The 16,326-nt window shown below is 34.1% G+C and overlaps 1 protein-coding gene across 1 annotated transcript; it reads left to right on the forward strand.

Moving 5' to 3' along the window:
• Positions 1-1,989: 1,989 nt before the first annotated feature.
• psen2 (presenilin 2) lies at positions 1,990-16,325 on the forward strand. Its single transcript, XM_051114342.1, has 11 exons — positions 1,990-3,028; positions 4,854-5,018; positions 5,161-5,369; positions 6,607-6,748; positions 6,867-6,934; positions 7,256-7,476; positions 9,952-10,050; positions 10,763-10,813; positions 10,972-11,091; positions 11,309-11,424; positions 12,923-16,325. Exons 2-11 carry the CDS (start codon positions 4,887-4,889, stop codon positions 13,076-13,078), a joined length of 1,314 nt encoding a protein of 437 aa, XP_050970299.1. The 5' UTR covers positions 1,990-3,028; positions 4,854-4,886; the 3' UTR covers positions 13,079-16,325.
• The last annotated feature ends 1 nt before the right edge of the window (position 16,326 follows it).

Here is a 16,326-nt window from a genome sequence, read left to right on the forward strand (position 1 = left end):
AATAATTAGTGATGGAGAATGAATGAACACAGGTAATGATTCATGTGTTAGCTGCTTAAGCTGGAGATGGCATTTGGTGAAAAAAAATGTTTTTGTGCCTAGATGTTTTTAGTGCACAGAGATTGAGTTGACGAAAAGGTCAACTGTATTTTCTTCTAAACCACACACCTCTAAATCAGACTGCACACATCCTCGCACATTTCTTTGCTGACTCAAAGCAGAAAATCTTCTTGCCCTTTAGTCGATGCATGAGGTCTTCTGGACAAAAGGTAACTGTGCTTTCCGGGTCTAGGGTCAATATGTCTCTTTTTGCAATCTTTGCTGAGATGTCCTTGTGTTAGACAGCCAGAGACCTTTACTTTTAAGAAACTGAATTCTGTTCTTGTTTTCCTGCTCCTTATGTTTAACACAAGAATCTAGTGAGCGTTCCAAAAGTGAGTGTTCCAAAACAAACAAGAGCTTCAGGCTTCAGGAATCTGATTTCTCTTTTCTGTTTCTTTCGTTGTGTGGATTCAGCTTTGTCCTTTTTTCCAGTCGGTGAGACACTTATGGCAAAAATATTCTGAAGCCACCTCTGGAGAACTTTCTTTTTCTTTTTCTCAACTTTGACAGCATCTAAGTCAATAAAGTTAACCAAATCTTCAAATGTGGCTTTTATTCCAGTTCACTGCTAGATATCAAAGGTTGTGGCGTAGTTATTAGTGCCATCTTGACCTCCTTCATACTCTTTTGGCACTTTGAGTTCAGCATTTGATTAATTGTTATTTTTGTTTTCTTTGTGCACAAAAACTTAATAAAATTATGGTTGATGACATCCTTACTACCTTTCTTGGCCTTGAACATGGTAGTTGCGTTGCTGTATATGGAGAGTCAGAAAGCTCTTGGATTCCGAATGAAGGTCTTGCGGGTTTGGAAAGACATGACGGCGAGTAATTAATGACAGAATTTTCATTTCTGGGTAAGCTATCCCTTTAAATTTCCCTTTAACAGCCTTTGCTGTAGACTTTGGCGTCCTCTTGTGGCCATTGCATTTAGAGAATCATCCTCCATTCTAGTTGATTAGAAAGCCACACAAACAATCACAGTTAATTTAAACTGCTGCAATTGTTTCTCAGTCTCCACTCAAACTCCACTCGTGAAAACACAACTAATGTAAAGAAAACTCAGTCACCCCCCGCATTTATCTCAAGAAAATGTGTTTTGTTTAAATTGCAGAAAATTGTCAGATCACAGTTATATCTCATATATGAAAGCATTATATAGGCAGAAAAAAATGCATATAACAGCATATAGTACATTTATAGAAGAAAGCTTATCATAAAGCTTAACAAGCTAGCACTTCTGTTATTTTATAAAGTATGAGAGATGAAATTAGGAAGCGGATTTAAATAAGAAAAGATGCGAATTTGATTATTTTCGCTTTTGAATAAAAACCTTTGCATACAATATGTAACCCTGGACCACAAAACCAGTTTTAAGTAGCATGGCCCTGCTGAAAAAACAGCCTATGCTGGTTGGCCGGTCTTAGCTAGTCATCGCTAGTCAGCAGGCTGGTTTTAGACGGGTTTTGGCCATTTCCAGGCTGGTCTTAGCTGGTCAGGCTGGGAGACCAGCTGGAACGACCACTGCTGGTAGCTGGTTTACAGCCTAAAACCAGCTACTTCCAGCTTAAACCAGCTAAAACCAGCCAACCAGCCTAGGCTGGTTTTAGTTGTTTCTTTTTCAGCAGGGGGGTATTTGTATCAATTGCAACAATACATTGAATGGGTCAAAATTATCAATTTTTCTTTTATGCCAAAAATCATTAGGAAATGAAGTAGGCTAAAGATCATGTTCCATGAAGATATTTGTGACCCTGGACCACAAAACCAGTCTTGAGTCGCTGGGGTATATTTGTAGCAATAGCCAAAAATACATTGTATGGGTCAAAATTATAGATTTTTCTTTTATGCCAAAAATCATTACTACTGTAAATATATCAAAACTTAATTTTTGATTAGTAATATGCATTATTAAGAACTTAATTTGGTCAACTTTAAAGCTCATTTTCTCAATATTTAGATTTTTTTGCACCCTCAGATTCCACATATTCAAATAGTTGTATCATATTCCAGATTTTCAAATAATCAACCAAATATTGTCCTATCCTAACAAACCATACATCAATGAAAAGCTTATTTATTCAGCTTTCAGATGATGTATAAATCTCAATTTTGAAAATTTGACCCTTATGACTGGTTTTGTGGTCCAGGGTCACATTTTGTAAATTTTCTACCGTAAATATATAAAAATTTAATTTTTGCTTAGTAATATGCATTGCTAAGAACTTCATTTGGACAAATTTAAAGGCGATTTTCTCAATATTTAGATTTTTTTTCCCATTCAGATTCCAGATTTTCAAATAATCGGCCAAATATTGTCCTATCCAAACAAACTATACATCAATGAAAAGCTTATTTATTCAGCTTTCAGATGATGTATAAATCTCAATTTCGAAAATTTGACCCTTATGACTGGTTTTGTGGCCCAGGGTCACATTTTGTAAATTTCCTACCGTAAATATATCAAAACTTAATTTTTGCTTAGTAATATGCATTGCTAAGAACTTCATTTTGACAAATTTAAAGGCGATTTTTTTCAATATTAATTTTTTTTCTTCAGATTCCAGATTTTCAAATATTCGGCCAAATATTGTCCTATCCTAACAAACCATACATCAATGGAAAGCTTACTTATCCAGCTTTCAGATGATGTATAAATCTAGATTTCAAAAAACTGACCCTTATGACTATTTTTGTGGTCCAGGCTCAAGAGGTTGGCAACTTATTCAAGTGATAAATGATCAGGGCTCTCAGGAGTGATTATTTCTGTTTGGCTGAAAGTAAGAGAGCTTGTGGTCTGGTGACGTCACGCGCTCCGGCATCACGTGGGGCGGTGAGGATCAGCTGATCGGCAGCACTTCCTCATTGGAATTCGCGATGTTTTGACGGAGACCTGCTGCAAATAACACTGCTGGATCATCCTTCAGGTAAATACGGTCACATTTGAAGGTATTTCAGTCTTCTCTCCTGTTCGCTTCATCAGGTGTAGCTTTACTTTAGACGCGGGAATGAACTGGCTTTCCGGACACATTAGGAGATGTTGGGCAGTCATGGATCAAGGGAAATGCTTTGATCTGGGTTTGTGGGATGTTATTAGTACATGACAGTATAATGAGTACGAACAGGGGTGCATTACAGTCATTATAAATTAGGCAAAACGTGTATTTGTCACAGAGAGTATTTCGTTTATTCGTTTTTAAAGATCCATGTTTTTGTTTTTAAATCTGTAACCCACAGAAGATCTGTGGAACTATTATGATACAATGTCAGATGTTAATATCATAGTAACATATGGTAATAAAATGTATATCTAAATGTATATAAATATATATTCTTCATCCTTAAAGTAACGTCACAAGAGAAACATGATATATCAGCACCATATCAGTTACAGACTTACAGTTTACATGTTTCTATAGCAGATTTCACATTAATATTTCCTCTTTTTCAAATGAATTTATCAGGTATTGGTCCTAACATAAAAAATAACAAGTCGAAACATGGCTGTCCAATATAAACTAAATTACTGTACACATACAGTTAATAAAATTTGAAAGAAATGCTATGATTGGCACATACAGATATTGTTACTGATGTATTGTGTATTGCACAGGGAAACGTTTTCTTTTTACTTTCTCTATTTTGAATTATTTTTGTGTATTTATTGTCCTTTTCTATACTGTTTACTTTTTCAGAAATTTAATGCATTTTTATCTGTATTTTTTTCTGCATTTTTAAGTCTCTTATGCTCACCAGACCAGCATTTATTTGATCCAAAATACAGCAAAAACAGTAATATTTTACTATTTAAAATAACTGCTTTCTATTTTAAAATATTGATCAGAAATCAGTGTAATATGCTGATTTGCTATTCAAGAAACTATTATTATTGTTAGCAATATTTAAAACAGTTGATTCACACTTTTTTCAGGACTCTTTGATGAATAAAAAGAGCCAAAGATCAGCATTTATCTTAAAAAAAAAAAAAACATTATACACTATACCATTCAAAAGTTTGGAGTCAGTAAAATTTTATTTTTTATTTTTTGGTAAAGAAATTCTAGAAATTAATACTTTTATTTAGCAAGATGCTTTAAATTGATCAAAAGTGACAATAAAGACATTTATAATGTTACAAAAAAATTCTATTTCAGATAAATGCTGTTCTTATGAATTTTCCATTCATCGAAAAAACAAAAAAAATCTACTCAGCTGTTTTCAATGTAATAATAATAAACGTTTCTTGAACAGAATATTGTCAGAATATTCGAATGATTTCTGAAGGATCATGTGACTGGAGTAATGATGCTAAAAAATCAGTTATGATATCACAGGAATAAATTACATTTTTAAAATATATTCAAATAAAAAGCAGTTATTTTAAATAGTAAAAATATTTAAAAATGTTTTTGCTGTATTGTGGATCAAATAAATACAGGCTTGGTAAGCAGAAGAGACTTCTTTAAAAAACATTAAAAATCTTACTGTTCTAAAACTTTTGTCTGGTAGTGTATATTTCTTAATATGTATGTGTTTCCTCTGCAGTGGCATAAAAGAGTAATTTTTTTTTGTAAAATTCAGTTCAAAATGAAGGCATATTTTACACCGAATGAACACAATCGTATTTATGGATGAATATAACCATATACAGTAATGAACAGCAATATTTACTTCACACAGAGATGTGTTGCAAATGACTCATTGAGCCAACTCATGCACTTATATTCATCTGATGTGATGCGTTTGTTGCAGCTCTGGGCGTTTGGCTTTTGTCACCTTCTCTTAATGAATACCTCAGACAGTGAAGAGGACTCTTACAACGAGAGGTCGGCTCTGGTCCAGTCCGAAAGCCCAACCATCCCCTCGTACAACCAAGATCATGATATGTCTCTGCCCCAGGAAACAGACACCAAACGGGTACGTGGACATGTATTCTCCTTCCTCTCCTTTGAAAGAACTAAGCTTGATGTGTGCTATTATAGATTTGTTACTTTGCATCCGATCTGTATCTGCATCCACAAAAATCCCTTTTTATCATCCTCACCTTTTATTCCCTCAGCGGCGGACGGTCAGCTCAGGTTTGGTCGAACCAGGGCCGGTGGAGCGAGAGCAGGCGTCCACTCCTGATGGAGAAGAAGAAGAGCTGACCCTCAAATATGGCGCTAAGCACGTCATCATGCTCTTCATTCCAGTCACGCTCTGCATGGTGGTGGTGGTGGCAACAATCAAGTCCGTCAGTTTCTACACGGAGAAGAGCTCACAGCGGCTGTACGTGCTTTCTTACCTCAAAGTTCAGCCAAAAATGGAAAAATCTGCCATTTATTAGTCATCCTCATGTTATTCTAAACTTATATGCTGTTATTTTTCTATAGAACTGTGTTTTAAAATGAGATTTCAGAAGGTGTATTTCCTCTTTTTAAAAACAGCAGCGTTTACAACATTAACATAATTGTTGGCGAGCACCAAAAAGCACATCAAAACATGATTTAACAGTTTTGTACCCACAAAAAAAGTGAAATATGTTCTGATAGTATCCGCTTCCAATATTAAACAATTTAGGCAGATCCAGATAATAATAACAATTTTTAAATTAAATTTTGTAAATTTAAATTTACATTACATTTTTACATTAAAAAATGCAGAATATCATATTTAAAAAATACAATATTAAAGAGGTAAGGAAATTTTAAAAAAGCAATTGAAGTTTAAAAATCCATCTGTAATTGTTCTGTTTTACTGCCCTCTTTGAAAAAAAATATTTGTGTTCTTTAATATAATGTTTTTAATATTATTATAATATTTTATTATTATTATTAGAATTTTTTACATTTTTTTAAATTTACATTACCATTTTACATTAAAAAATATAGAAAAAATATATTAAAAAAGAAAGCACATTAAAATGAAATTAAAGTAAAAAAAATCAATCTGTAATTGTTCTGTTTTACTGCCCTCTTTGAAAACAAATATATTTGTTATTTAATATTATTAATAATATTATATTATTTAATAATAATATTATTATTATTAGAATTTTTCAAAATGTTTAATGAATATAAAAAAAATACCTTTCATTTTCTTATTATTTTATAATATTTAATATTATTATTATTTTATTTATTTATTTATTATTATTATTATTATTCACATTTTTTAATGAATGTAAAAAATAGCTTTAGTTTTCTTATTATTTTATAATATTTAATATTATTTTAGTTAATATTATTATTATTATTATTAGAATTTTTCACTTTTTTTAAATGGAAAAAAAAGAGTTTTATTTCCTTTCATTTACTTTTTTGTTTTTAATATTATTCTTTTAATATATATGTATTTTTCAGTATTTTAAAATTAATTTGCATTCCATAATATTAATTTTCTGTGTTACAAAAAAGCAACAGCCAACAGATTTGAGGCTAAACGAATGATGACAGAGTTTTCTTATTTGAACCAACAAAGAAGCAAAAATGTAAAAGTAAAGTCATGGTTTGTGTCTGTGTTGCAGCATCTACACTCCGTTCGAAGAGGATCCGAACTCTGTCGGTCAGAGGCTCTTGTATTCGCTCCTCAACACCATCGTCATGATCAGCGTGATTGTCTTCATGACCATAATACTGGTGGTGCTTTATAAGTATCGCTGCTATAAAGTGAGATCCTTTTTATTACTACAACTCTATAACTATAACAGTATAACTAAACTACACCCGTCTAGTTATAAAATTCCTTGCTGTGTCAGCTCAGAGGTGTTTATCTGTGTGTGTGCAGTTCATTCATGGCTGGCTGATTCTGTCTTCACTGATGTTGCTCTTCTGGTTCAGCTTCATGTATCTGGGGTGAGATTCTGCTGAGCTTTGCTTTCTTGTAATATCGCTACTGTATGTAACTGATCTCATACAGCAGGATGCATGTGTCAGTGCTGGACGATATAGCTGAAAACATGATATCTTTATATATTTAGCCCGTCGATAAGACTGTGTGATTGATTTTAATCATGACCACAATTTGTGCTTCTCAAGATTAAATAGAAAAAACATTAAAAGAGTTTGAAATTATTAGAATTAATCAGATATACCCTATTTATTTGTGCAAATGATTTGGTTTGATGTAGTTGATTTAAATGTGCTTTGGTAATGCTTTTGTCAAACTCTTTTCAGCGAGGTGTTCAAGACATATAATGTGGCTATGGACTACCCGACGTTAGTGATGATCATCTGGAATTTTGGCGTAGTGGGAATGATCTGCATTCACTGGAAAGGGCCGTTGCGGCTGCAGCAGGCGTACCTCATTGTCATCAGCGCCCTTATGGCGCTCATCTTCATCAAATACCTGCCTGAATGGTCAGCATGGGTCATACTGGGAGCCATCTCGATATATGGTACGCTTACCTTAAGATTCATTGACCGACCACAAACCATCTGCTTCTGCATTTGTTCTTCAACTTCTCTGTGCCACTTCCTATACGGTGACTCTTATTTACATTTAAAGGAGAAGTCCACTTCCAGAACAACAGTTTACAAATAATGTACTCACTCCCTTTCATCCAAGATGTTCATGTCTTTCTGTCTTCAGTCGTAAAGAAATTATGGTTTTTGAGGAAAGCATTTCAGAATTTTTCTTCATATAATAGACTTCATTGGTACCCTGATTTTGCTCTAAACGATCCCAGCCAAGGAAGAAGGGTCTTATCTAGCGAAACAATCTGTCATTTTTTAAAAAAAAAAAAATTTTGTATACTTTTTAAGCACAAAAGCGTATGTAGCACAGGCTCTGGGATGCGCATCCACAATGCTACAAATTATTGATGGGTCGTTCTTGAACGATTCGTTCATTTTAAATGTGACTCAGGAAGAACGAGTCGTCTCGGGGAGTGATTCGTTCAGTCGTGCATGCTCAACATCCTATTAGGTTCTGTACTGGAATTAGTTCACCTGTTTCGAGTCTTCAGGTTTTTCGAGTCATTCGTTCATCTTATGGGGCTGTCACGTGATGCTGATTTTGCTAAAATGAACGAAATGACTCAAAAAGATTTGTTCATTTTGCTGAATGAGACTCAAAGGTCAGAGTCGGTAAAATGATCCGAACTTCCCATCACTACTACGAATCGCGTCTAAGTTCATCGTCTGTGTACTCCGGCTAAAAAAGGTAGAGTATGTCGAAAAACTCCATCTTATTTTCTCCTACAACTTCAGAATCGTCCGACATCATTGTACCTTTTAGTTTGTAAACAGCATTTGACTTACTTGCACTTTCTTAGTCTTTGCACGTTCACTTTGTAAACACTGGGTCTGTAGTTCCGCCTACGTGCAGTGTGATCTTTCGACATAATTCAATAACACGTAGCGCTGTGAACACGAATCCCAGAGCCTGTGCTACATGAGCTTTTGTGCTTAAAAAGTATACAAATTTTTATTTTCCAAAAAAAAATGACTGATCGTTTTGCTAGATAAGACCCTTCATCCTTAGCTGGGATCGTTTAGAGCCCTTTGAAGCTGCATTTAAACTACATTTTGGAAGTTCAAAATCGGGGCACCAATAAAGTCCATTATATGGAGAAAAATCCTGAAATGTTTTCCTCAAAAACCATAATTTCTTTACGACTGAAGACAGAAAGACATGAACATCTTGTATGACAAAGGGGTGAGTACATTATTCGTGAATTGTTATTCTGGAAGTGGACTTCTCCTTTAAAGGGAAAATTAAAATGGTCAATAATTACTCATCCTCATGTCTTTCCGAACTCGTAAGACCTTCATTCATCTTTGGAACACAAATTAAGATATTTTTATGAAATCCGAGCACTTTCTGAGATTACCAGGAGCTGCGGTTTTTACGCAGAACCTGTTTTGCAAGCAGAGGTACTGTTGTGAACGTGAGGCGGAAACTGACACAAATGAGAAGTTGTTTTTTTTGTTTTCTTTGTTTCTCATTTGTTGAACCACTGATGTCACAAAAACAATGTATTCTTTCTGTAGCATCATAAAATGAATTTCATCAAAAATATCTTAACTTGTGTTTTGATGATGAACGTTATATGGGTTTGAAATGACATGAATAATTAATGACAGAATTTTCATTTTTGGGTGAATTAACCCTTTAAAACCCCCTTAGCTGTTATAAATTCACTGTAAACCACGGCTTTACTGGGCTTATTGCTTTTATAAAACTGTTATTCCGTATACATAGTAAGGTTTCACAAAATAAAACAGAGCAAGTAAAGGGTAATGATATAAAAATAAGAACAGTATTCTTCTAACAAACTGTATAGTTCCTCAGAAACAGCTGTGGTTGCAACAAAGTGGTTGCAGAGCAACACACAAAAGTAAACAAAGGTGTATGTTTGGAGTAATTTACAACAGCTTACAACGCGGCCCAACTAATCAGATTATCACTTTAACCTGTTTAACTTTAAAAATTCAGCTCTTAAAGGTACAAACGTATTTTCTGTAATAAATTAAACATAATTTTCCCAAGCTGTTTTTGTCTGTAGTGATATAAATTAGAATGTATAATTAACAAATTTAAAGCAAAACCAGAATGGTCTGACCCTAGCTTTGTGATATGACACTATATCACATATCTATAAACATATCTAAAACAAAACCTAAACAGCAGATGGGCTGAATGAGATGCAGATTCACTCTCTGACAGCAGGTGGCGCTTATGGAACAGCAGCAATACAGCGTTTCCTTGGTTACTGCTGTAAACAAAGCAGAGCAGTGCTTTTAAATACTTTTTAAAATAGTCTGTAGTGTCACAGAAATTGCAAAAGTCATTTTTAATTACTGGAACTGCTGATATTGTTGAGATTAGCGCACATGACTGTATCACTATTTGTGTGTGTATTTTTCAGATCTGATAGCGGTGCTGTGTCCGAAAGGCCCATTGAGGATGCTGGTTGAGACGGCGCAAGAAAGGAACGAACCAATTTTCCCTGCACTTATATATTCATGTATGTCAAGAAAAATGAAACCCAGAACTAACAGCATACAGACTCACAACATAGTTTGTATTACCACATGGGTAATCAGCTAGTTTAAAGGATTAGTTCACTTCCAGAATAAAAAAAATTCCCTGATAATTTACTCACCCCATGTCATCCAAGATGTTCTTGTCTTTCTTTCATCAGTTGAAAAGAAATTAGGGTTTTTGAGGAAAACATTCCATATATTGGACTTCAATGAGAGCCAAAGGTTAGCAGGTCCAAATAGAAGTTTCAAAGCTTCAAAGGGCTCTACGCGATCCCAGCCGAGGAATAAGGGTCTTAGGTAGCGAAAAGATCTGTCATTTTCTTAAAACAATAAAAATTAATATACTTTTTAACCACAAATGCTCATCTTGCATTAGCCCAACGCATTACGTAATGATGTTGGAAAGGTCACATTGATGTAGATGGAAGTACCAACCGAGTGTTTACAAAGAGAACGTGCAAAGGAAGTCAAACGCCCTTAATAAAAAAAAACTATATAAGACCCTTATTCCTCAGCTGGGATCGTGTGGAGCCCTTTAAAGCTGCACTGAAACTGCAATTTGGACCTTCAACCCAATGATCCCCATTGAAGTCCACTATAGAGAAAAATCAGAATGGTGAACTAATCCTTTACTGACTCTCAAGAAGTCCAGTCAAGAGAGGTCATGTGCTAATAAAAGTTTCTCTTTCTCAGCCGCCATGGTTTGGATGGTTGGCATGGCTGATTCTAGTAATCCAGATTCCAGTGAGTTGCATTTTTTAGTTCTTTACTATAATTTACTTATAACTTTGCTAGTATTTTAATACTTTTTACAAAGACCTTAAAAAGGTTTTTGTAAAGACATAGAATGTAATTCCTATGTAACCTAGATAATGGTGAATAAGATGTTGTTGTCCTCTTAGCTGATGAAAGACGGCGGAATGAAGGCGGAGCCCGGGCACAGGAGGGGGTGGAGTCAGAGGATGATGCGGCACAGGGAGGGAGGCGGCGGTATTCAGCAGAAGAGGAACTTGAGGAAGACCGTAAGTGGTTTCTGTGTCATACAGATCATGTTCTTAGCTTGGAGTACTTCACTTATAAACCATGTAACTAGGGCGCATATATAGTGAATGTCCAGTGACAATGAGCTGAACTATTTAAAAAAGCCCCAGGGAATCCAAGCAAACTTAAGAAACAGGTTTAACTGTATTTCATTCTAGTGTCATGTGCTGAAATGCCTGTTGGTTGACTTTCTCACAGGAGGGGTGAAGCTGGGTCTTGGTGATTTCATCTTCTACAGTGTCCTAGTAGGAAAGGCTGCCGCCACCGGAGGAGACTGGAACACCACACTGGCCTGCTTTGTGGCCATTCTCATTGTGAGTAACTAAACTTGCTCGTCAAGTCTGCATTTATTTGATTAATAATACAGTTAAAACACTAATATTGTGAAATATTATTACAATTTAAAAGGGCTGTTTTATATCTGAATATATGTTAAATTGTAATTTTGTTCCTGTGATGCAAAGCTGAATTTTCAGCATCATTACTCCAGTCTTCAGTGTCACATGATCTTTCAGAAATCATTCTAATATGCTGATTTGATGCTCAAGAAACATTTCTTATTGCCAATGTTGAAAGTTGTGCTGTTTCATATTTTGGTAAAATGTGTAGTACAACTATACACTACCAGACAAAAGTTTTTGAACAGTAAGATTTTTAGTTTTTTTTAAAGAAGTCTCTTCCATCACCAAGCCTGCATTTATTTGATTCATAGTACAGCAAAAACTGAAACATTTAGAAATCTAATTTCTATTTGAATATATTTTAAAATGTAATTTAAATATATTTTAACATTTATTAAAATGTAATTTATTTGTATATTTATTTTTAGCATCATTACTCCAGTCACATGATCCTTTTAGAAATCATTCTAATATTCTGACTTGCTGCTCAAAAAACATTTATTATTATTACATTGAAAACAGCTGAGTAGATTTTTTTTCATGTTTCTTTGATGACTAGAAAATTCAGAAGAACAGCATATATCTGAAATAGAAATCTTTTGTAACATAAATGTCTTTATCATCACTTTTGTTCAATTTAAAGCATCCTTTCTAAATAAAAGTATTACTTTCTATAATTTCTTTCCCCTCCAAAAAAGAAAAAAATATACTGACTCCAAGCTTTTTAGTGGTATATAATGTGTATAATGTTACAAAAGCTTTTTATTTTAGATAAATGCTAGTCTTTGGATCTTGCCATTCATCAAAGAATCCTAAAAAAATGCACTCAATTGTTTTAAATAATATGATAATAATAATTGACAGTCATGTCACACTAAAGACTGGAGTAATGATGCTGAAAATTTAGGTTTGATCACAGGAATAAATTACATTTTAAGTAGTAAAATTATTTCAAAATTTTACTGTTTTGCTGTGCATTAGATTAAATAAATGTAGACTTGGTGAGCAGAAGAGACTTCTTTAAAAACATTAAAAATCTTACTATTCAAAAACTTTTGACTGCTAGTGCATATCAAATTTGTGTCAGAAATATTTACTATAAGTGTCCGAAATAATAGCTATCAGCCTTTTTTTTTTAGATTTGCATTTAAAAAGTTTTACTTTGCATTTGCAAGATTTTTTTTTTTTTTTTAAATACATCTTCATCATTCACCACTGAGTTTTGGAGTGACAGAAACTTGACTTAGATAATTGTTTGTACTATGTACTTGATGTTTTTTATTGCTGCCTACAATGAATGTTCCAAATCAGTGGATGATGTGTTAGTAGGGCAGTATTCCACTCACTCAGTTTTGGATCAGAGCCTAGAGTTTAGTTAATGGTTGTTGTTACTGATGTGGTTGTTTTGCAGGGACTGTGCCTGACGCTCCTCCTGCTGGCCATTTTCAAGAAGGCCCTTCCGGCTCTCCCCATCTCCATCACCTTCGGCCTGGTCTTCTACTTCTCCACAGACAATCTGGTACGGCCCTTCATGGACAGCCTGGCAGCCCACCAGTACTACATCTGACAGAAAGCAACTGACACATGAAGGACTTTATCAGAACACAGTCGTTACAACATTTCAACGAGATTCAAACGTTTTTAGTTCTTATGAATCCAAGCAGGTTTCTGATATTTTTGAAATGCTCTAGGTGAGTGCAGGTGTAAAATGTATCAAAACAAGCAAACCGATTTCAGCTCTGAGTTGTCGTGCATCTTTGCATTGGCATTTTGGTTTTAACTGAGAATATAGTTTTGTTATTCTTACTGAGAAGGTAAATGACTTAGAAGTGTGATCAGCAGGTGTCAATGAAGGCATAAATAACGACTTGAGAAGAACAGATTGCTGCTAGATTGAGTCGTGAGGCAGAAGCCTGTATATGTGGCCTACATATAGCAGTGTAAGTGCTGTAGGCTTGCCAGTGGTTACAGCATAATAAACTAATCACACAAATAGTTTTTCCTGCATATTTTCGTTTTTAGAATCACTAACATTGTGGCAGGTAAACAAATGAAGGCCAATGAAAGTGTATAACACATATTTGTTGTACATACACAGGGCTGGGTGATGCATTTAATATTCACAAAAATATTTATTTGCCATTTACAGTTACACTGTTGTTCATGTTATCACAGATCCATTAATATGAACAGATAACTTTTGATTTTAATGATGCATCAGTAAATGTTTAAATGTTTGAACTAATATTAATAGATGCTTCAATAGATGTTGGTTCATGTTACCTCAGGTCCATTATTTAATATGAACTGAGACAACTTTATTAACATTAAATAGTGTTAATAAATGCTTTAGACATTTTTCATTATTAGTTTGTGTAAAGGATTAGCTCACTTCCAGAACAAAAAATTATAGATAATGTACTCACCCCCTTTTCATTCAAGATGTTCATGTCTTTCTTTTTCAGTCGTAAAGAAATTGTTTTTGAAAAAAAACATTTCCATGTCCATGTTAATGGACTTTTATGTTAAACCGACCCAAATTTGAACTTCCAAAATGCAGTTTAAATGCAGCTTTAAAGGCCTCTAAACGATCCTAACTGAAGAATAAGAGCTTTGATCTATCTAATTACAATTTATAAACTTTTTAACCTTAAGCCCTCTTCTTGTCTGGTTCTATGTGAACTTTTTTTTTTTTCAATCGGTCGTGACAGTTAGGGTACATCTAAAAACTCCCGTCTCATTTTCTCCTCCAACTTCGAAATCGTCCTACATCGCTGTTTTTTACTTTTTTTGTAAAGGGTGTTTGATCGTCTGTGCGTGTTCACTTTGTAAAATCTGGGAATTGTGAAGTTGGAGGAGAAAATGAGACGGGAGTTTGTAGATGTACCCTAACTGTCATGACCAGAAAAAACAGAGTTCAAACAAAGCTAGACGAGACAAGCATTTGAGGTTAAAAAGCACATAAAATGTAATTTAAAAAATAAAAATAACCGATCGTTTTGCTAGATAAGACCCTTTTTTCTCGGCTGGGATCGTTTAGAGCTCTTTGAAGCTGCATTTAAACTGCATTTTCCAAGTTTAAATTTAGGGGCACCATAGAAGTCCGTTACTTCTATGTTTTTCTCAAAAAAACCTAATTTCTTTACGACTGAAGAATAAAAATACATGAACATCTTGGATGACAAAAGGGCTGAGTACATTATCTGTAAGTTTTTGTTCTGGAAGTGAAGTAATCCTTTAACAAACCTGTAAAATGTTACCCAAATACATAAATATCAAGATATACAAATTGAATAATGTCAAACGATTGTAAAATATTATGAAATCTAAGATTTATTGCCTAAGCTGTATCACCCAGCTCTAGTCGTGGAACAACACAGCAAAATTATTGTATTTTTTTTTATTAAAACGCACATTTCCAGGTATCAGTTTACAAATTTGATCAAGTCTTTGGTTTACATTTGATCTACAAACTCTTCCTGACAATGTCACTGTCAAATTTAAAAATAAGTACACTGGAATCGTGTATCTAGGATTTCTTCTAGACCCATATCAGGTATGCCAGCTCATAGAAGTTGTTGGTGCCTTGCTTTGTTGTTTTTCTGTGCCATTTGAATCGCACACAAGAACTAGTGCACTGGAGTTGCAATATAGAGACACGTGGACAGAAACTGGATAGAAACTCAGTTCTCTTACTCTAGTTTCAGGTCAATAACAATATTTATCTTGTTTTTCACAGCATCTTTTGTTTAAAGGGATGGTTTACACAAAAATGAAAATTATCTCATGATTTACTCATCCTAGGTGTATATGAGGTTCTTCTTTCAGACTAATACAATGGGAATTTTAATAAAAAAGTCCTGGCTCTTCCAAGCTGCATAATGGTAGTGAATGGGTGTTGAGGTTTTGAAGTTCAATAAAGTGCATCCATCCATAAAAAGTACAGCTTTGGGGGGTTAATAAAAGCCTTCTGAAGCAATTCGATGTGTTTGCGTAAGAAAAATATGCGTACGACAGTTAGCGGAAGCTTGATATTATGGTTGTAAAGTTTTAAATATGAGTATTTTTCTTACACAAATGCATCGATTTGCTTCAGGAGGCCTGTATTAACCACAAGTGAAGCACTTTTTATGATGGATGGACACACTTTATTGGATTTCAAAATCTCAACTCAGCCAGGACAATTTTTAATATAACTCAGAATGTATTCATCTGAATGAAGAAAATCATATGTATCTAGGATGGCTTGAAGGTAAATAAATCATTGGGATGAACTATCCTTTTAACATCATACTTAATGTAAAAAGGCATCTATAATCTTCGTATGAATTTTCTTAAACTAATCAAAAACGTGGTTGTATGTAGTGCTGAGAGTCATTCGCTGTAAGACCCTCTCGGCTAAATGTGTTCCTTTTTTATCAGCTGTTACCTGAATGGAAACGAACCATTGCTATCACACGTTTTTATACTGCTTTACTGGACATGGTGATTACAGCTGCTTGAGAAACAGATATGCTTTGAGCGTTTTAGGAATATTTTGCATATGCTGAGAGCGTTTAATCTTTATACTGAAGAAAGAAATTATATTTACTACAGATTCAACTTTTAATTGTTTTTATATGTTCACAGGTAAAAGGAATTGTTTCCCTCTCTTGATTTTGTTTTTGTCATGCACAATTGCTTGGTGTCGTGTAATAATAAAATATCAAGCAAATAAATGGATTTTTTTCGGAGGTGAATTTTTGTAAATGCCAAGCTAATTTAGTGGAAGTTTTAGCTGCCTTGTCAATGACCAAATAAAGAAAAACCATACTA

Source organism: Labeo rohita, chromosome 1 (genome assembly GCF_022985175.1).
Source record: "Labeo rohita strain BAU-BD-2019 chromosome 1, IGBB_LRoh.1.0, whole genome shotgun sequence".
Classification (NCBI taxonomy): domain Eukaryota; kingdom Metazoa; phylum Chordata; class Actinopteri; order Cypriniformes; family Cyprinidae; genus Labeo; species Labeo rohita.